A 23,093-nucleotide genomic window follows, 5' to 3' on the forward strand; every position below is an offset into this window, starting at 1 on the left:
CTCTTCTTTACCTAAAATGACCAAGATAACTGTTCCCTGATTTATGGTTGTCTTATAAGCCAATTTATAAACTCATTTAGCTATTCAATGTAAGAACTTGGCATTTCCTATCAGTTAAAACATTTAAGGAATGACAGTATTAAATATATATATATATATATATATATATTTCTTCTTATTAAAAAGATCCCTAACATGTTTACTCAAATAATTTATTACTAATATTTCACAAGTAATATCATTTTATTATTATAATCACAAAATCATAATTTCTGTACAGGAATGTATAAGTGAACATTAATCAATGCATTTGCTAATTTGCTTCACAATAAGGGTAAACATAATACAGAAGATAAAAGAAAAAAGATTGTAAAATTTTCTGGCCTTGCGGTGCACCTTTTAGTGCAATTATTTAAGACACAATAGTGTTCAATTCAGCAAAATACTGCAGAATGTCATGCCACAGTCCACTGAATTCAAAGAGGGTCAGGACATGCAGCTGGTGATAAAATGTCAGCGCATATGTCTTTATATATAAAAAAACCACATGTAAGTCATAAAATATATAGTGGTTTATTTAGATGGTTTCTAGATGATCTCACTGAGGAATCCAATGTCTCCTTAACAGGGATAACGTTATCGCTAGGCAATGGCTTTAGCTTCAGGTAGGAATGCCTCCCAGTACTTTATCAGCTGTGGGCGATAATAAAAAGATAATTTCATTATATTTTTGTTATTTTAGTGCATATATTCTTTTAAAAATATATACATAAACAGCTAACTCTAATTTAGTCTTTTTAATTTATATATGTATATAACTGTATGTACTAATGGGATCACCTGTTCTTGTTTGGGAAAGGGTCTCACTGTTAGCTCAAGTTGGCCTCAAGCTTCAGGTTTTCATGCCTCAGCCACCCCAGTACTGGGATTATGGGTGTAGAACCACACCTTGCCTGTGTGTGGGTTTTGCTTTGTTTTTCAATGGCCTGTCTGAAAGAAGACAGGCTCTCTCTCTCTTCTGTGTAGAACTGTCTGGCCCTGGTTTTGTGGCAGTCCTTCTGCCTGTGCCTCACTGTGCTGGATTATGGGTGTTCATCACGAAGCCTGACTACATATGGTTCTTAAATGGATCATTTCCTCACCAGATGTCTTATCAACAGAATAAATGACCTATTTAAACATTACTCCTAAGTAATTACAGATTCCACTGTAAGCAACATAATATCTATTTTTATACTTCTTAGATATATGCAAAATTATATAGAAACATACTATTATGCGTTAAAAACTGACCATTTCCAACATAAAACAATGACATACCCTAATTTCTAGGATATACACATTTTATATTATTGCTAGTTAAGAGGATAAGAATAAAGGAAGAAAAAAGTCAATATTGAGTAACAAAGGAAAACAGGGACTGGAAAACAGACTGACTATATACTAAAAAATTAAATTAAAACAACTTCTTTGGAACTAAGTTTATCCGACTTAGGCTGTTTGCTTGTTTTTTGTTTGGTTGGTTTTGGGTTTTTGTTATTGTTTGGTTTTTGATTTTTTGAAGACAGGGTTTCTTTGTGTAGGCCTGGCAGTCCTTAGAGATCCACCTGCCTCTGTGGATCCCTAGAGTGCTGGGATTAAAGGGGTGTGCCACCACAGCCCAGCAGTTCCATTTTTAAACATCTAACTTTATTAGCTCATTTGAAAGTTATGTTATGTAGTCCAGGTTAGCCTGAAACTCACTCTGCAGACCAGGCTCTCCCGAGGGTGCACTCCCCTTCTAGGTGCTGGGATCACAGGTTTGCACCACTGGGCCTGGCTTGAATTTGAAGACATACTATATTATATGGACAGGTTTCTATTTCTGAACATTTTAAAACTAAATGGAAGAATTATTCCTATTAAAGACACTAAATTAATTGATTTGTATATGCAAGACTTTCATAGACTTTAATGTATTATGAAAGCTCATAGTCCTAGGTAAGGAAACAAATGCCAGTTGTAGAAATCAAGTACCAAAAATAAGACAAAATTATCGAAACACTACAAAGAAAAATCTTTTAAAAATTAGTTTTCCATCTAAGTTTCTATCTGTTGCAGAGGAGAAAGGTGTTTTAGGGGTGCTTACTGTAGCTGCTAATCTGATAAGGAGAGGAAACCAGGGCCATGGTGCGCCCTTACAGCCTCAGCACTAGGCAGGCTGAGGCACAAGGACAGCAATTTCCAGGCTACCCTGAGGTATATACGCAGACTGTCTCAAAGATAAGGGAAAAGCTATTACGTGATTTCATGCCTAAGTGTTTAGTACCACATATCCACTTGGCATTCTGGGAGGCTAGAAGAGGGTGTTGGATCCACTGGAACTGGATGTGACTGCTATGTGGATGCTTTCTCTGTACGAGCAGGAAGTGTTCTTAACTGCTGATCTATCTCTCCAGGCCCTCTGACTTTTTAGGGTTTAATTGTGGGAATAGTATATCTCTGTGTATTATTCAGTAGAGGCAAATAGACCTAAAGTAGTTTCCAATTACTTTAGCATTTTCCCCTTCGTTGTCCTACCTTTCTTTAATCTACCTTTAATTTTTCTTCCATTTTAAAAGCCTACTAATCATCTTTAAAATAATCCTAGAAGAAATCCTAGAAGCTGTAAAGAAAATGAGCTTACCTGTTGCTGTGTTTGTACTAATGACTCCAAGTACTTGATGATAACAGATTTAAAATCTTTCACTCTTTCTTTCTGTTAAAGTACAATACATTAAAAAAGGACATTAGTAGGAAATTAAATCTAATTTTACCACAGAGCTACAAAAAAAATTAAGGAAAGTATAGAATTATGATACATGCCTCAAATCTTCCCACTTCTTTTCGAATTGTTTTAGAGATCTGCTCAAAATCTCTTTCTCCTTGTTGTACTTTCGCCTCCCACTAATGAAAACAAACGAGAGAAAGAAATGCTTATTTTTGCCTGGAAAAAAAATATTGTACTGTCATGATTACTCATTTAATTTAACCAAAATGCCTAAAAGAACCAAGAAATCTCAATATTGGAAAATCCAGTCTAACACAATCAGTGGTGTATCTAGAAGTTGAGGACACAACTCAGTGGATGAAGCACTTGCTGTCTAGCATGATCATCAGAATTGGATCTCTAGTACCCATGTAGATGCTGGTTGGGCATGGCAGTTTGCCTGTAATCCCAGCACCCTGCAGGCAGAGACAGAAAGATCCCTGAGGAAAGCTGACTAGCTAAGCAAGTCAAATCAGCAAGTTCTGGATTAAAGTGAAACAGTGTGTCTCAAAACATAAGGTGGAGAATGATGGAATAAAATACCCAAACATGATACTCTAGCCTCCACATGCATGCACACACATGTATATCCATGCACATACACATATGCCCACACACATTACATATGCATACATGCACACCCCACACACACACAAAAATGGTGCATTTCACCTCCTAGTGGTAGAGATACATATCAGATTAAATTCCATTAATAGTTCATCGCTACATTTATTTAAGATTAGAATACTTAGTTAATGAACTATAATGTCCTGCCAGGTATGGTAGCTCCTGCCTATAATTCTAACATTGAGAAAAACAACTGTGAATTTAAAACTGGCCTAAGGTTAGATCCCACCTAACATGGTTAGATCCCATCTCAAAACCAACAAATAAAAGAACCACCTTACCAATGCCCATTAGATACACCTGGAGGGATTTTGAGTATAGAGTTCACTATCAAATAAATTAAAAGACCTGAAGTTCAATTTTTACACATTTCAAAATATACCAACAATATTAATTCCAATAATACATGTTTATCACAATTCATATGGTCATGGAAATACTTCAACATATGGCAAACACTTTAAAATAATTTGTAATGGTAAAATGACTACTTTTTTAAAGAGTGGAACTATTTATTGTCACGTAGACTCATCAATAATCATTAAATTCAGTATGGAAACAACAGAATATGACTAGTGACTAATGAAACAGCTAAAATAAAGATTTAAGCAATGAAATGGTATTTTCCCACTATGTAACCAAAACACTGGTCCATACTCTGCAAAGAGCAGATGTACTTATTTGTAGTAATATAAAGGTTGTCCTACCTCTTCAATTTCCTTATTGAAGCATGGCAAAAAAAGTGTATAAATTATAATAAACTTATACAAATTTGTTAAAATACCATATATAATACATATATATGGGGGATAATATTGCCCAGAGAACTAAATGTGGGTAGGTCTACCTCTAAAACCATTTTAGACACAAATGAGTAACCATCTGACAACAGAGCCATTTGAAAAGAGATGTACAAAATGCGAAGGTTAACTTTAGATGCTTCCTTCTGTGCTTTGCTCATGTCAAAGTCATGTGAGGAAACAAAGGTTCCTGGAGATAAATACTTCTAACTAAATCACGTAATTCATAAACTATGGAGAAATAGCTAAGTGCTGAATGACTCAGAAAAAAATATGAAAAATTATGCATACATGAATGACAAAGAATCTGAGTAAAGAAAATACTAATTACCTCTCTTATTTCATTTTTAGCTTGTTGAATTTTATCTGGTTTGTTAGCAACCATCATTTTTGCCTCAGTTTCACGTTTTTTGAGCAAAGTAATTTGAGCATCTTCCCATTTCTGCCAGCATTTCATCCGATGGTCAAACACACCCTGTAAGTTAATGGCATAAGGCTATTAACAGTGTAAAAATACTCTCATTAAAACATAAGCATAATAATATTAAATCTATAAAGCCAACTATTTAAGTATACAGACAATGAAAATATGCAAGCCATTAGCAATTTCACTAGCTTTTAGGATTTTAAATGTGGCCTCCAATAAGATTAATAAGAGTAAAAGAGATGCATGATCTAAAAGAAAAAAAAAGATGTATTTAATGAAAAACTACTGATATACATTAGAAGTGTTCTACTGAACAGTATGCGAAACATTTAAATGTTGGGGGAAAAAAGAAATTAAAAACATAAAATAGGCCAGACCTACCCCTGTAATCCCAGTACCATGAGACAGAGGCAGGAAGATTGTTGCTAAATTTGAGACCAGCTTGGTTTATATGGTGAGTTCTAAGCAAGCCAGGGCTGGCTACATAGTGAGACAGTCTTACACACACACACACACACACGTACACAGAGAGAGGGGAACCCCAAGTAACAGAAGTGAAGAGTGAAGTACAGATGTCATAGTTGACTCTAAGAGAAAAGAAAGCAAATATTAAATTAAGAGGCCTAACAAGACAGGGAAGAGGTGAGTCCTCTACATGGTGAAAAGGGCCAAAGAACACAGTCAGAAGGCAGAGCTAAATGAAGAAACTGACACAAAGACTCTACCAGAGCAAGTCAACCAAAATCACCCTTATCTTCAAGGGTTCTGTCCGAGTAAGATCAAGATAATGAAGAAGAAAGTGAACTGCAACTAGGGTATGAACAAACAGAAACAGGAAAGGATGGGACAAGATGGAAAAACCTACTACGAATTTTTCTCTAGCTTGGTGTTGGAGGTATGTTAACATTATTTTAATTAGTTACTAACTTAGCAAATGAACCAACTATCAACAAACTAGGTGAATAAAAAGGCACTATGCCAGAGATACTTCAATTCTAAAACATATTTTAATCAAGAAGCAGCATATAGCTGGGTGTTGTGGTTCATGCCTGCTATCCCAATAACTGGGAGGCAGAAGCTAAGAGTCATGAGTTCAAGGCTCACAACAGTCTGCTACTCCAGTTCCCGGGGATCTAATACCCTCTAATGACTACATAGATACCAGGCAGCAGGCACACACCTAGTAAACATGAATACATATGAGCAAAACATTCAAACACATAAAATAAAATAAATCTTAAAAAAGAAACAAAGAAAGGGGAGAGAAGAAGATAGCAATCTGATTATAAATAGAAAGGCAGACAAAAGGAGCATGTGGTAGTTATATAAAATAAAATTGAGTTTCATGTCTATATACAACCATTGGTCAATAATTTTACTTCTAGGAATTTTTTGTCAAAATAGCTGTTGTCAAAACACCTTATAAAATTAAGCTTGAATTGCTTGAATATGCCATGGGTTTAGAACTAGCATTATTTAAGCAGATGTGATAACACACACTTATAATCACAATAGGTTTCTTGGCCAGCCTGAGGTATATGAAATGCTATTTTAAAAATCAAAAATAAACCAGGCAGTGGTGGCACTCGCCTTTAATCCCAGCACTGGGGAGGCAGAGGCAAGTGGATCTCTGTGAGTTCAAGGCCAGCCTGGTCTACAGAACTAGTGCCAGGACAGGCTCCAAAGCTACAGAGAAATCCTGTCTCAGAAAAAAAAAAAAATCAAAAAAATGAATAAAGTGGCATATCTATAAATGTTAAGAACAATATGCTCGGGGCTGGAGAGATGGCTCAGAGGTTAAGAGCATTGCCTGATCTTCCAAAGGTCCTGAGTTCAATTCCCAGCAACCACATAGTGGCTCACAACCATCTGTAATGGGGTCTGGTGCCCTCTTCTGGCCTGCAGGCATACACACCAACAGAATATTGTATACATAATAAATGTATAAATAAATGTTAAAGAAATTCTCTAAAAAAAAAAAGAACAGTATGCTCCTTTTTGAGAAGGGAAGGAGGGGTCTGGGGGATGTATTGACAAAAGGACAAAACAAGTAGGGATCGGGACAAAAATTAGCTTCACGTACATTCATAGCTAGTCTTTTATGAAGACACTCAAGAATTTTAAGAGATTAAAACTACTGTTGGAGAAACTAGAGTCTTGGCAGCGGAGAGGGAAATGTGTTCTTTTGGTTATCTGAATTGTCCTGCGAGTCTAACTGCCTGTTACTAGCTCTTATGACTCTATCTCGTTCAGGCAGCTGAGCTGGCCAACGTTTCAGAAGATGCTGAAGAGCTTTATCTGCCTTCACAAAACCAGACCACAGCTCTGTAACTCCAATCTAACTTCAGCATTTCTCAATACACCTGTGATACATTAAGTGGACAGAATTTTTGTATGAAAGAAGAATTTTTCCGGGATGGTGGTGGCGCACGCCTTTAATCTCAGCACTTGGGAGGCAGAGACAGGTGAATCTCTATGAATTTGAGGCCATCCTGGTCTACAAAGCGAGTTCCAGGACAGGCTCCAAAGCTTCAGAGAACCCCTTTCTCAAAAAAACAAAAATATAAAAAAGAATTTTTTCATATAAATCTAGGTACCCCTGGATTAAAAAGTTAAATAACTCTTTCCAAGCTCAGCTGACTGTGGCAAATCTGTTGATGCCAATATTCTCTAGAGAATTTTGGAAAACATGAACATAACTAATTTCAAAGAATGTAGAAGTCTAACAGAAGATTTCAGGCATGGGAAGAGGTTTTTCTAAGGGTCAGCACAGGCAGGCCACCCTGCCATAGGGCCTTTCCTCAGGAAGCTCTACTCAGCATGCCCTCAAAGACACTGTCAATTTCCCTTTTTAATCCATAGGTTTTGTTCTTATGCATTTGTGTTTTGTGTTTTAAAGAGTTATTATTACTTCTGTACATGTTGTTCATGTGAAAGAGCACCTGATCCCCTGAAGCTGGATGTGAGCCAGGCAGCTGTGAGCCATCCAGTGGAGGTGCTAGGTACTGAATTTAGTTCCTCAGCAAGTGCTCTTAATTGAGAACCATCTCTCTAGCTCCTTATCTTTGTGTTTGTTTGTTTTAAATAGCAGCTCTCACATCTCTCTAGAGACTATCAACAGATGAAACAGAAATGGGAATCACCATCTGATGGTGCATGCTTGTAATATGGGCAATTGGGAGGTCCTGTCACAAGGATCAGGAGTTCAAGGCCAGCCTTGGCCACACAATACAAATAAAACACAATAAAAAGTTACCAGGTCTTGAAAACCAGGCCGAGATAATGTTAAAAATAAAAGCTGCCAGGCTGGAGAGATGGCTCAGTGGTTAAGAGAACCAGCTGCCCTTTCAGAGAACCCACGTTCAGTTTCCAGCACCAACATGGCAGCTCACAACTGTCTGTAACTCCAGTTCTAAGAGATCTGACACCTCCATAACATAAAATTAAATAAAAATAAATTTTAAAAAAAGATAAAACAAAAATAAAAGCTACCTAATACAATAATAAATACACTAGAAACTTTAACAGTTCTAAACCAAAGAAAAAACTCACCAGAAGCATAAAGAGTTATATAGAAGAGTATATAAAGTTGGTAATTTTTGTCACCCCTACAAAAGCACCATTTGGAAATGTTGAATCCTCTAGAGACCAAAAACCTGTTCACAAAACATCAATAAATAGGCAGTATGCCAGTGTTCTCTCCATGGATGAATACTAGTTTTCACAAGAAAGAATGGTCTCATTAGTTCTCTAAAATATTTGAATTTCAGGCTGATAGCTCAGTTTGAGAGTATAAATACTGAAGGCATTTGCAGAACACCAATTTCTAACTAGATTCTGTCTGCAACCACTCAGAAATAGGTTTCTTTAAAATGTGAGCTATGGTCTAATTTAGTCTCATTTCATCTATAAATACATGACTGTACATTTGAGTACATAGACAGAAAATCCTTTTATTATCCAAATTCATGCTAAAAACCTCCTGAACCATTAAGACAATAATCACTCCTACTTTTATGCTACTTCTCCCCCGCCCCCCCACATACACACACACCAAGATAGTTCTGGCTTTGTAGACCAGATTGGCCTTGAACTCACAGACATCTGTCTGTCTCTGATTAATGGCATCATCACCGCCTGGCATTTATCCTATTTCTAAATGCCTAGCAAACTTTACCAATGAAAATAGACCTGGCAGGCAGCTCTAGTTACTTCTAGAAAGAGCAAATTAATGCAAATAGTTAAAATTTGAATAATTTGAATATGATACGTAAATAAATGTATACTGTTTCCACTTCTTATTTGGCATTCCGTAGGCTTCTTATATTTTTGGTTGTGAGCCTAGCCTTTAATGACTGAGCCATCTCTCCAGCCCTATTTTTTTTCCAATGTTCATTGGTGTTTTGCCTTCATGTGTGTGTGAGAGTGTCAAAAACCTTGGAACTGGAGTTAAAGACAGTTGTGAACCATCTAAGTGCTGGGAATTGAACCCAGGTCCTCTGGAAGAGCAGCCAGTGCTCATAACTGCTGAGCCATCTGTCCAGTCGCCCTTAGACTTCTTAAAAACTGTTTTATTTTACTATCCATGTCATAAGAGAAGAAAATGTTAAATTACAAGTACTCATTTTGAAGTTATTTTTTATATAGTGGTACAATATATTTGCACACTTAAATGTGTATCTAACAGAAAACCAAATGTCTGTGTGTGTATGCACGCACACTCACCCCGTCCCGCGTACTTGCACTTGCTGTGTGATATGGATTGGCTTAGAATTTACTAGCCTGGCCCTAGGTATTACAGACAATTCAGACTGTGTCTAGTCTAAATTACTTCTGAAGCAAATGGCTTAAGCAAAAGAGTGTAAGAAAGCTTGTAGAATGGGGCTTACTTTCACTGCAGCAATGAGCCGAATGTAGTCACTAAGAAGTTCTGAGAACATGTAAAAGTCGGCAAAAGCTTGTTCTTGATGTAACTGGTCTATCTTTTCCTCAACCTCTGCAAGCTGAGACAAGGCTCTAGACAGGGCAGTGTGATCCTCAGAATTACCTAGCATGGCAGCACTCTTAGCAAAGGCAGCTGTGTTGGCTGAAAGTTCTGAAATTTAAAAAAAAAAAAAAGCATTTAGTATTTGTTAGTAAAATTATATTTATATTCATGAATTTAGTAATATTTAAATTAATATGAAACAGTCAATAAGTGCTTCGGGTATAGATGCTAGCAGAAGCACCACTGCTGTATGGAGTCACAGCTGCAGAGCACCCACCCAGCATGAACAAGCCTGTGTTTACATCCAGTCCCAGCATAGCCCCACAACCTCCAAAAAAGAATCATAGCTTATGTTTTCAGATGGTGAACTGTGTCTAATTCTTGAATTATTTTAATAACCTGCCTACCCCTTTTGACCCCAAAGTGCTCATTTATTCTCTTCTGCATTCTGTTAAAGAGGTAAGTGTGTTTCTAATATAAGAAGCATGAAGATAAAAATTAAAGAGGCTGGAGAGAAGGCTCCAAGGTTAAGAGTTTATATTGCTGTTCTGGAGAACCCAAGTTTGTAATCCCACACACTGGCACATACAAGTTTATATAATTAAGAATAATACTTTTTTCAAAAGATCGCAATTAAGCTATACTATATTCTTTGGCATTTAAACATTTGTCACTGCAAATAATGTCTCAGTTTCTAATGAGAATCTTATCTACCAAGAAAGAAAAACAAGGTAAACTTATAAACACAATTCAATTTATATCAAATTAAGTCATTTTTTTGTTATTTGTTTTGCAATGATGCTAACTTTTTTTTTTTTTTCTGAGACAAAGGCTAGCCTGGAACTCATTATTTGGTCCTGGCTGGCCTCAAACACATAATTTCTCTAATCACAATTTCTAGATTATTTTTAATATAACCATTTTAAGCCTTTTCTTTTTTTTCAAAAGATTTATTTATTACGTATACAATGTGCCTCCTGCAATGTACACCTCCATGCCAGAAGAGGGCACCAGATCTCATTACAGATGGTTGTCAGCCATCATGTGGTTGCTGGGAATTGAACTCAGGACCTCTGGAAGAGCAGCCAGTGTTCTTAACCTCTGAGCCATCTCTCCAGCCCCCATTTTAAGCCTTTTCAAATGAAAAATTAGATGTTTAAAGGCCACTGACAATGACTAAGAATTACATTTTCTGAAAACAGTTCCATAACTCTGTAGTTTCTTTTTTAAAAAATACAGTCCACTTCCTAAGAGATATATAATACAAACAGTAAAGCTACAATAAACTATTATATAGAAATAATTATCATACGGGGGCTGGAGAAAGGGCTCAGCAGTTAAGAGGACTGGCTGCTCTTCCAGAGGACCCAGGTTCAATTCCCAGCACCCACATGGCAGGTCACAACTGTCTGTAACTCCAGTTCCAGGGGATCTGGCACCCTCAAACAAATATACTTGCAGGCAAAACACCAATGCACATAAAATAAAAATAAATAAATCTTAGAAAAATATTTATCATACAAGTAATCTGCTACTTATTGAAATCCATTAAACACTGTCACATAGTAAATATTTTAGACAACCATGATGAAGAGTCTTGTACTGGGCAGTGGTGGTGGAGCACACCTTTAACCCCAGCACTCGGGAGGCAGAGGCAGGCAGATCTCTATGAGTTCGAGAACAAAGCGAGTTCTGGGATAGCCAAGACTGTTTCAATAAGAAGCCCTGCCTCGAAAAACAAAAAACAAACAAACAAAAACGTCTTGGACAGTAAAAATATCCCTACCCCTAAAGTCAAACAAACAAAACTTCAACCCCCCCAAAAATTTGTGAGTTAAAAAAAAAAAAACCAAAAAACATGGTTTGGACCTCTTAATTTTTGTCTTCTTTAGCTCAGGCTGGCCCTGAACTTCCCACTGAGAGGCTGGCCCTGAACTCTAGACTGCCTGGTTTATGTAGTTCTGGAGCTCAAACCCAGGGCCTTCTGTATGTTCAACAAGCACTACGAAGTAGGGGACATTTCCAGTCCCTAAATACTATGGAAACATAAGCAAAATAATTCATAGAATTTTTCAAGAAATAGAGGCACAATATACTTTCAAGAAAATCTGTAAATACCAATTTTTAATTTTCCCCACCTTGGTTCAGGGAATTGAACACAATGTTTCATGCATGCTAGACAAGCACTCTACCACCACTGAGCTATAATCTGAGTCCCATAAATTTTATAGAACTCATAAATTTATAAAATTTTATATATATATTTTATAAATCTGAGTCCTATAAATAAATTTTAGAAACTCAAATTTATATTATAATCAGTTACTAATGAAACAATTTTATCTATTAAATTATAAATGTATCAAGAGTTAAATAAATAATAATTTGAAATTAAAAGTTTTATAAGGTTTTGATTTTTCTAATTTTAAACTAGAAGTTAGATCAAAATACAGCAGAAAGTTTTAAATGACATTGAAACAAAATACTCTTTTTTCCGGTCCTGAGACAGTCTCACTATGTACTCTGGTCAAGTGTCACTATGTACTCACGGCAGTCCTGCTTCAGTCTCCTGATGCACCACACCCAGCACAAACCACCGCTTTATCCTTCCCAGACTCACAGCTGAGTATTCGCTTTAACAAGGCACACCAACCTTTTCTATGACAAACCAAGGCTTCAACACTGGCATGAAGTTTCCGAAGTTGCTGGTCAAGATTCTCAAATTGTTGTTGCTTTTCTTCAAACCACTAAGAAAAAAAAAAATGAAAAATGGAGCTAATTTAAGACGAATGAACCATTGTAAATTAGGTTACCAATAGCAAGCTACCTTCCTTGTTTTAGAACGGTAAATTAGCCGTATATAACCATGGTGGTCAAATGATGTAGCTGAGAACTGAACTCAATAAGCAAATTAATATCCTATTTTCTGCTTGTACAGCTTTAAAATGCAATTGTTGGGCTCATTAATTCATTTCATTATTCAAGTCGAAAAATCAGCTCTTACTGCATCCGATTCATTCATCTTGATTGTCATTTTGTTGACAGCGTCGGCAGCCTTGTTCACCATCCTCAATATTCCTGCTCCACTCAGAGCCTGTGTATTAACTGCTCTCGGCAGCTGGAATTGAATGACAAATAAGGGCAAACAAACCGGTTAAAAGCCTAGAGATTTAACTGGGCACAAAAGGGATCCCCCTCCCAAAATAAAGAAGAGAGAGAGAAGCAAAGAGAAAAGAGGCTGTATTTTCTTCACCCTCATACATTTCAACAGTGAGATCTAATTTCTCAAATGCACTACTTGTACATTCTCAAAGGAAAACTTAAAAAATAGACTTTCCATTGCTTTTCTTCTGCACGTTTACATTTAGATAGAACAAACGCTGTTTGTCAAAATACATTAAGAAATTGCCAGGCTCTAACACTGGCCACCTGTCTGCAAGCACAAACAAGCTGCTGGTGAGCAAAGGTGCTCTTGAGAAAAACCTCCCCATGCTGGTAGGGCTGAGCTTGTGAGTGTCTAGAAAATTATGGGACTTAGCAAAGTTTTTTTAAAAAAATCTCAAACAGTGACAGTAAAATGATGTATAATCTATTTAATTAAATCAAGTTTAAATTTTTCAAAAAGGATCTGATCATCATCCTCTATCACTAAAAGGAATTATTTGCTGGTGATTTAGTTAAGCAAAACCCAAAGTTCCAAAACACGGTCTCACTGTTTCCACTGAACAAATCATTTACTGAAGGGCTAATCTTGGATTAGTTATGGCAATACCTAATTAGAGAGACAATTTAAACGAGAAATACCTCTGAGCTTTCCAAGAACTGCCTTAAGTCAGGATCCTGAAGCAAGGTGGGATGCTTCACTGTTCTCTGAAGATACCTATATTTAAGAGTAGAATAGATCCAGTTTTAGTGCAATTTTAAATTTGGGTTTCAACAAAAGAATAAAAATATCCAGGTAAAAGGTATCTTCAATGTATCTCTTATTAGTCTGTACTCCCTATTTATCTAGAATTTTACACAAATTGAATAGGGCAGTGGTGGTGCACACCTTAATCCCAGAATTTGGGAGGCAGAGGCAGGTGAATCTCTGTGAGTCTGAGGCCAGACTGGTCTACAGAGTTCTAAACCAGCTAGATCTACATATAAGACCCTAACTCAGAGAAAAGAACTTTAAAGAAGTAGAATAAAAGGTTTTGTCCATTTTTTAAAAAAATTTTAGTTTATGTGTGTGTGTGTAAGTGCCTACATGTGCCACATATACGCCTGGTACCCATGGAGGCCAGAGCTGGACTCATGCAGTTGTGAGCCATCATGTGGGTAGTAGGAACAAACCCATGTCCTCTGCAAGAGCAAGTACTCTCTCCCCCTACCCCCAACACAAGTTTTCTCTGTAGCCTGTCCTGGAACTTGTAATATTAAAATTTAGTCTTCATCAAATCAGAACCAAGGACCAAGGAGAACTGATATGGAGAAATTTTGGGCATTGTGATTCACACCTTTTATTCTAGCATTCTGGAGGCAAAAGCAAGTAGATCTCTGTGAGTTTGTGACCAGCCTGGTCTACATAGAGAGTTTCAGGACAACTGGGACTGTATCAAAAAGAAAAAAGAAGGAAGGAAGGAAGGAAGGAGAGAAGGAAGGAGGGAAGGAAGGAGAGAAGGAAGGAGGGAAGGAAGGAAGGAATGTTAAGCTGGGAGTGAAAATATTCTAGTCTGCCATTAAAAAGGTAAGTTTTAGGCCAGATATGGAAGTGCATGCCTTTGATCCTAGTACTGTAGGAGGCAGAGGCAGGCTGATCTCTATGCTCAAGGCCAGCCAGAACTGCACAGTGAGAACTTGTCTCAAAGAGGAAAGAAGAAAAGCAAGTCTTTAAATCTATAGGACATGTAAAGTTATATACTCTAAAGGGAGATACAATATATTTATAATTAGTCCTTAATTACATAATGATTAAGCAAGATGTAACGTTGCTATCCATTAAAGTCAAAATCAAGTACACAAAAATGAGAGGGCACACACATGCAGTTTTCACTGTTTAACAGTGCTTATACCAAATATTTATTCAAATAAAAATTAACTTAGGGATGGAGAGATGGCTTAGTAATTATAAACAGTTGCTTTTCTTGGAGAAGATCCAGATGTGGTTCCCAGCTCCCACATTGTGGTTCATAACCATCTCTAACTCCCGTTTCAGGAGGTTCAACCCACTCTTCTAAACACCCCAGGTACCAAGCTTGCATGTGGTATATATGTTTACAATGAGGCAAAGCACTCAAACACATCAAAATAAATCTAATTTTTAAAAATCAATTTATACAAATGACTGGGTCTTTCTGTGTAGCCCAGGACAAGCCCGGTAAGTCCTTCTGCCAGTTTATTGAATACTGGGATTGCAGGAGTGTACACCACACACAGCTTCCCCAGACATTCTATCAAGTCCTGCAAGTACAGCTTCCACGTTTCCCTCTTATAACTACAGTCATTTTGTTAGTGCTCTTGGTGATGATATAATCTAACATTTTCCTGCTTGTAACGTGATACAGAAACGGGCGCCATGCTGCTAGACTAATGAAGCGTGGCAACAGTGGTCCTGGGACTTGGAATTACCTCTCCAGTGCCGCTCTTCGTTTTTCTACAAACTCGGTGGATGATGAGTCTTCTTTACCTACTTTGACCTTGGTCATACCTTTGAAAAAGTTGGAAGAAATTCATAAGAATTTTTTTAGATTATAATAAAACAGGTCATAATATCTTCATAATAAAAATATACTTTAATAATATACAGTTAAGTATAATAATGTCCCTATGTTGGTAATTGGAATCTTATTTAAAGAGAAACCCATTTTGAACAATTACATCTCATGATGTATTAATATCTCTAATGAATAAATATCTATGGCAGGAACATGTAAACAAAGTACAACATGACTTGTATTTATGGGGTTTGAACTCATACAGTAAATTTATAAAAAAGCTTACATAAAAATTTCATTATTTGTGGTATTTCACACTTTAAAAACACAATGGTTTTGATATTTCAAGATTATTTTCTCCCTAGACCTAGACTTGAACCCAAAGTCTTATGAATGCTAGACAAGAACTCTACTTCTGGCCTAGATCCCCAGCTTGATTCTTTTCCCTACATTTCTTTTTTAAAATGACTTCATTATTTACTTCTGTGTATGTGTGTATTTCATTATGTACACATGCATATAGGAGTTGCAGAGGCCAGATGAGGACAGCAGATCCTCTGGAACTGAAGTTACATGCAGTTGTGAGATGCCTAACGTGGTCCTGAGAAGCAAACTCCAGCTCTTTACAGAAGTGGCAAGTACTTTTCTGAGTCGTCTCCTTAGGCCCCAGGCCTACATTTCAACACATAAAATGGGGAGTTTAAAAACACTAAGTTAATTAATGTCAATAAAAGTCTTTATGAAATGAAGAAATGTGTTAGATATAATTGATGAATTTGCTAAATGCTTTCCCTGCTTCAGAACTAGCATGTTCCTATTTGTCATGACTAGTTTTGCCGTTTGTCTTTTTTTGTTTGGTTTTGTTTTCGAGACAGTGTTTCTCTGTGTAGCTCTGGCTGTCCTGGAACTCACTCTGTAGACCAGATTGGCCTCCAACTCACAGAGATCTGTCTGCCTCTGCCTCCTGAGTACTAGGATTATCAAAGGTGTGTGCCACCAACATTCAGCTTGTTTTTGTCATTTTGTCTTTGTTTCATAGAACCAAGGTCTCAACTGATCCTCTTGCCTAAGTCTCCCCGGTGCTGGTGTTATAAAATGCACATTTGTGCCGGACTGCTCCTTTTCTAATAGTTTAGGAAGAATCGTGTTTTTAATTTAACTGAAGTCAAGCTAAAAGTGGTAAGTCATATGCTAAGGCTGTTTCCTTTCGGTGGCAGTTACAGCTTCCCAGAAAGCTACTCTTTGTACTCTGCCATCTCAGTAAAAGATATACTACTTTAAAAATCTACACACCTACACAAGTGTGGTAGCAGATGCCTATAATCCCAGCACTTGAGAGAACGAGGTAAGTGGACTGTGAATTTCAGGCTAGTATGGGCTACACACTAAGACTCTGTCTCAAAAGAAAGAAAGAAAAGAAAGGAAGGGAAGGAGGAAGTAAGCAAGCAAGCAAGCTGGGCATGTCCACATCTATAATTTGAACACTTGGGAAGTATAGGAAGATCAGGAGCTCAAACCATTTTAAATGTATTTGACACTTCTGAAACAATAGAGTATTTATTTTTTTTTTTTAGAAAATTTGGTCCATGGTAGAAATTTGGTAGTATTGTGCACCTAGCATGCTGAAGTCCCTGAGCTCAGTCCCCATCACAAAACAATCCAAGGGTGGGGGCAGCTTTTAATCCCAGGACTCCAGAGGCAGAGGCAGGAGGATCTGTGGATTTGAGAACAGCCTGGTCTACAGAGTTCTAAGATAACTGGGGCTACACAGTGAGAACTTATCTTGAAAAAAAACCCTAACCCAGAAAGTTTGTATTTAAGGATCAAGAAAAAGATACAACAAATAACAAATTCATTTGAAGGCATCAAGTTTCAAAATTATAAATTATAAAATGATTTTTCAAGCCAAGCATTTAATAAAACTAATGATCAGCAAAATTCATTTTAAATATATTTCAGAGTAATAATGTTGAATGTAAAGAAAATTAAAATGGGGGTCATTAAAAATATAGGACTTGAATAAGACTGGTAATGACCTACAAATTTTAAGATATAAATTTTTTTGTATCTTAAATAAAATTGATTTGTTTGTTGAGACTGTGTAGCTTTGGAGCCTGTCCTGGAACTCGCGCTCTGTAGTCCAGGCTGGCCTTGAACTCAATGAGATCCGCCTGCCTTTGCTTCTACCTCCCAAGTGTTGGGATTAAAGGTGTGCATCACCACCACCCAGACAAGACTTAAAAGTGGAATAATGGGGGCCAGAGAGATGGCTGAGTATATGAAATGAAGATGCTTGCTGCTAAACCTGACTAGTTTGAGTTCAATCCCAGGGATCCACACAGAAGGAGAGCACCAACTTCCATAAACTGCCCTGACCTCCATATGCATATGGTGGCAAGAGTGACACCTCAACACACACAGTAAGCACAGTAGCAAAAAATTATAGTAAACGTAATGAAGGATTTCTGCTTCTTTTAAAAATTTTTGAATTTTGTTAACTAAGCCCTTAATGGTGATCATAGTAGAAATTTTCTTTTGTTTTATTTCAGGCAGACTCTCACTAAATCTGGTTGGGAACTCAAGAAACTAAGATGAATTTAAATAGCTTTTATATGAGAAAGGTTAAATTGAACTTCTCTTTGGACAATATATAGCTGAGCACCAAATAGCACCTAGCTCTTAGACAAAAACACTAACGTCTTAACAACATTATCACTAGAAAAGGACTCATAAAATTGATATTCTAACGACCCTAGAAAGTTAGCTTCTAACCTCCTTCAATTTAATCAATTTCAAGCAAATATTCAACAACCAGGTATTTATATGTTATAAACCAAAATTTCAAGCTACACATACTTCAAGAATACACAGGAAGCCAGGCGGTGGTGGTGCACACCTTTAATCCCAGCACTCTGGAGGCAGAGGCAGGCGGATCTCTGTGAGTTTGAGGCCAGCCTGGTCTACAAGAGCTAGTTCGAGAAACCCTGTCTCGAAAAACAAAAAACAAAACAAAAGAATACACAGGAACATCACAGCACGTATAAACCTGCGCCTCTAGACAGGAGCCCTGACTGGGGATGATTAAGGGATAAATAAACCAGAACAGCTAAAATTAGGAACAGTAAAAAGAAATGGTCTGACTTATGCTTACCTACTATACTCTTTTCTGGAGCTGGTGGCACAATGTAACCAACGTGTAAATATTTGCTTGCTAATTTGCTATGCAAACCAAGAAAGTCACTGAATCTTCTTTTGACTGAAAATTCACTCTTACTGAACATGGAAAGGGAAGTCTACAAATGAAGAACAGGTATTTCACATTGTTAACAGAAAGCAATCATTTACAAATTAATGCTGCACATTGACTACAAGAACAGTCTGCTCTATTTTGCAAACGAATACAGAATATGTAGTATGGCTTAAAGACAACAAAAACAACTAAACTAAAATTTAGGGCTCAAGACAGAGGTTTTTTTTTATGGCATCAGCTGATTCTTTTGGCTCCAACTTCACTCAAGCACACAAGTATAAACCCTAACTAGCATAAAGACCTAGAAGTCACAGTATTTTTTACTTGCTTATTTATTTATTATGTATACAGTGTTTTGCCTGTATATATAGGAAGAGTGCACCAGACCTCAATAAAGATGGTTGTAAGCCACCATGTGGTTGCTGGGAATTGAACTCAAGACCTGTGGAAGAACAGCCAGTGCTCTTAACCGCTGAGCCATCTCTCCAGCCCAAGACATAGTTTTTTAAAAGTAATATAAGAGGTTAGAAAACACTTGCTTTATTTTAAGTTTGACCTATAACACCTTCTCTACCCTACTTTAGCTAATCATTTTCCCCATTTTGGTTTTGAGACCGGTTTATACAGCACCTAGGCTAGCTTTGAACTCACGATGAATAGGCTACTGATTCTTCAATATTTCCCTGTGGCCCAGACCATTTGTGTGGAGGCAGCTCCACGTAAATCTCACTGAATTTTCCTTGTTAGAGTAAGAGTCCCATAAGGACAGCACTTTCCTCTACTGTTTATTGGTTTTTGCAAGTGCTTGCAGCAGAGCCTGAAACATAATATTTGTTTCATCAACTAACAAAACTTACCCCACCTCAAACTATAAAGTTCCTATATCATAAATAAATATCTTCCTCATGCCTTATACTCAAACATTATTGATTGTCCCACCTACATAATTAAAAAACATTTATTTTGATTACTTTCAAAACTGTTTCTCAGTATTAAGTATCAATGCCCTCCCCTGTTGCAGCTGTTTGTGTGTCTCAAGCTGGCTTAGCACTCACTATGAACTTCTTTCTGCTCCTCCTGCCCCTACTTACCTCCTGAGTATTGAAAACACAGGTGTTCACCACTTCCCCTGTTTTTTCTGTATATTGGTGAATGAACCCAGGGCTTCATGCATGTTAGGCAGGTACTATAACTGAGCTACACCCTCAGTATAAAGCTAAGATCATTAGGACAGACTTGCTTTCTGTTTCAAGACTTAATCCTTTAAAAACTGTGGTGATATTTAACTGGAAATCTTGACCTGGATCCTCCAATTCTTCTTTTTTTTTTTTTTTGTTTTTTTAAGACAGGGTTTCTCTGTGTACCTTTGACTGTGTTGGAACTAGCTCTGGCCTCAAACTCACAAAGATCTACCTGCCTCTACTTCCCAGGTACTGGGATTAAAGGGGCGCACCACCACCGCCCAGCTAGATCCTCCAATTCACACTGAGTTAAGATAGAGCTGTCCTAACAAAAATGTCATAGTGCCATGCTCTTGTCTGAGCCTCTCTAACAGCTCTCCTGTATGCTAAGGATGAAATACTTAAAATCCACGAGGTGAATTCAGTCAGAGTCACTTACAGACGAGACTCTAGAAAGCAAAATGCCTCAACTCTGGGCTTTTACACAGCAGATCTTTTTGTCTGGAAGCTTCCTGCTTCTTCCCATTCCTACCCAGCATTCCCTCATCTGTCTCACCTTAGAACTACTTTGCTCACGCCTAACCTCCCGGTCTATGTTAAGTCACTGCATATGCTCTTCCTTACACTCACATCCTCTCTACTATACAGAGGGAGGGGCCAACATTTCGTTGAAGAAGCAAAAAGCTCACCTTTGTGGTTACTCTATATGCCATGTAAGCATTCATGCCATCACCTATAAAGAAAAAGCCAAAGAATATTATTACAATTCAAATGCTGGGCTGGAGGAGGTAAAAGGTAGACTGCTTGCCTACTGTGTGTAAGACCCTGGGTTTAATTCTTAGTACCACCAAAATAAATTAATTGAGTTAAATGCTTTAAAATAAAATCCACAAAAAAATTTAAAAGAAAAAACACTGCAACCATATACTTAAGTGGATAACTATAGAATCTAACAAGCTAATCAAAACAAGTACAAAAAATAATAACTCACCAACTTTTTCTGGATCTGACACACCAATTTCTATATCAAAAATATCTCCATTTGCTTCTTCTTCAATCTATAAAAGCATATTTTCATGTTAAAAAATTCCATTTCTCTTGAAGGTAACCAGCAGCTGTCTAACTGGATGCATGGCCCTGTCAACAGGAGGGAAGTTATGCCTAGTACTGCAGTTCTGGCCAGCTATCTGTGTCTACCGAGGTCCTGTGCCTAACAAGAGCCTACTTCTGTCATTTCTCTAAACCAATAAATTTCTAATTATATTCTAAATACTTATCCTTATACCCACAAATAGGTGTAACTTTTACCCATCAGCAAAGAAACTTCTTTTTTTGCAAAAGCCAGAGACTATTATAGAGACCCACAGCTAGTCAACATATAGAGAATGAGAGACCGCCACATGCCCAACTGATAGAGCCCAACATAACTACTACATCCAAGTCTCAGGGAAAATCATGAAAGAGGGGCAGAAAGATTGTAAGAGCCAGACGACCAGCAAGCCCACTGCTGGATACTGTCTTTTAGGCATGACAGTAAAGCTGCACCCATGAGACCTCAGGAATATGGTTGCTTCAACAAGACCTGCATGTGACAACACCAACTGATATGCCAATGTGTAGATGGGAGAAATTTCACAAGCTCCTACCCATAGGCTGCCTAGAGAAGGAAAATCTGTTTTTTTCCTAGGGATGACCCCACTAATGGATGATCTAATACCCAGTGGACAGTCATAAAATACTGTACTCGTGTATGAAATTTTCAAAATATACAAAATTTTAAAATTCCAACTTCTATTACTGTCATGACACCAACAGCTTGTTTTTACTAGTTATGTTACTGGAGTCATATCACAATAGTTTCAAAACAACAGAAGCTCTCATAATGCTGACTGCAAACAAACACAACTCTAAAATAAGAAAGATCATTTGGAGAACAGGAATTTTTGTCTTAACAGATGTATATAAAAAATGACAGAAAACTTTTTAAAAAGAAAAAAAGAAATGTGATTTTCTAAATGTTGTAGATAAGGTGCTGTTGTTATTGTTGTTCATCATGGAATCTCTTATTCCTCTTGCCTCTACCTCCTGTGTGCTAGGATTATAGGTGTGCTCCACCATACCCAGCTAATAAATGGAATCTTTAGATTTAGATACATGCTTATTGCCTTACTTTTATTTAGCTTCCCTCCCGCACAGTTTGGCTACTCTAGCTAGCTATCTTATTCCCTCTCTAATACTGGGATTGCAGGACAGCTGTCCATGTCCAGTTGGCATATATGTCCATCAGGGTATCCGAACCACATACGCATTATCTAAGTCATTACCCCAGTCCCAGCCCCTGCCCCGTAATTTCCAATTCTGAATAACTAAAAAGAACCCATTACTTGTACCAATAGTAATTTACATACTTATAGAAATTATATCTAAAACCAACTTTAACACAATGCTTTCAGTAATAATCTAATAAAAAACATTTTTTCAAGAAAATAAAAGCCCTGTAAAACTCATTTTCAAAATCAACAAGTGGGAAAAAAAAATAACTGGACCACAGAGACGTCTTATTGAAGGCAATTCAAAAACGAGCATTTGGGGGCTGGAAAAATGGCTCAGCAGTTAAGAGCATGGGCAGCTCGTCCAGAGGAACCAGGCTCAATTCCTATCACCACATGGTGGCTCACAACTGTCTGTAACTCCAGCTCCAGGGGACCCGACACCTTTACACAAACATATATGCAGGCAAAACATCAATGCACTTAAAATAACAATAAGTAAATTTTAAAAATTACAAACAGGGGCTGGAGAGATGGCTCAGTGGTTAAGAACATTGTCTGCTCTTCCAAAGGTCCTGAGTTCAATTCCTGGCAACCACATGGTGGCTCACAACCATCTGTAATGATGTCTGGTGGTGCCCTCTTCTGGCTTGCAGCCACACACTCAGACAGAATATTGTATACATAATCAATCAATCAATAAATTAAAAAAACAAAACAAAAAAAATAAATAAAAATTACAAACAAACAAAAGAATTTCAGCTGGGCCCAAGGTGGTCCAAGCCTTTGATCTCAGGACTCAGGGGCAGGTGAATCCCTCAGTTCAAGGTCAGTCTGGTTTGTCGAAAAACAAAACAAAAATCCAACCAACCAAACAAACCCCAAGCATTTCAGGAAGAGTTTGTAGAAAGGTCAGCTAGGAGTGTAACTCAGAGGGACTGTGCCTGCCTAGCATAAGCAAGGCCTGGATTCTGTCCATAGCACTGAACAAAAGCGCAAAACAAAAGACAATAAATCTCAGAGTCGCCGGGCGGTGGTGGCGCACGCCTTTAATCCCAGCACTTGGG

At 37.4% G+C, this 23,093-nt stretch overlaps 1 protein-coding gene across 2 annotated transcripts in view; it reads right to left on the reverse strand.

The window, feature by feature from the left end:
• Positions 1-230: 230 nt before the first annotated feature.
• The window catches only part of LOC121453288 (sorting nexin-2), a 39,014-nt gene continuing 16,151 nt past the window's right edge, over positions 231-23,093 (reverse strand). The window contains exons 4-16 of one of the 2 annotated variants that reach the window (XM_041659938.1): positions 20,748-20,814; positions 20,446-20,489; positions 18,477-18,618; positions 15,240-15,318; positions 13,434-13,509; positions 12,634-12,747; positions 12,283-12,376; positions 9,532-9,737; positions 4,547-4,690; positions 4,123-4,134; positions 2,845-2,925; positions 2,666-2,737; positions 231-693 (exon numbers count right to left, since the gene is read on the reverse strand). In XM_041659938.1, the coding sequence (XP_041515872.1) occupies positions 643-693; positions 2,666-2,737; positions 2,845-2,925; positions 4,123-4,134; positions 4,547-4,690; positions 9,532-9,737; positions 12,283-12,376; positions 12,634-12,747; positions 13,434-13,509; positions 15,240-15,318; positions 18,477-18,618; positions 20,446-20,489; positions 20,748-20,814 (1,182 nt within the window). In that variant the 3' untranslated portion in view covers positions 231-642. The remainder of the gene's footprint in view (positions 694-2,665; positions 2,738-2,844; positions 2,926-4,122; positions 4,135-4,546; positions 4,691-9,531; positions 9,738-12,282; positions 12,377-12,633; positions 12,748-13,433; positions 13,510-15,239; positions 15,319-18,476; positions 18,619-20,445; positions 20,490-20,747; positions 20,815-23,093) is intronic. The other variant, XM_041659939.1, reaches the window with a different exon arrangement.

Source organism: Microtus oregoni, unplaced genomic scaffold (assembly GCF_018167655.1).
Source record: "Microtus oregoni isolate MIOR12 unplaced genomic scaffold, Mior012 000011F_ref0000422, whole genome shotgun sequence".
NCBI lineage: Eukaryota > Metazoa > Chordata > Mammalia > Rodentia > Cricetidae > Microtus > Microtus oregoni.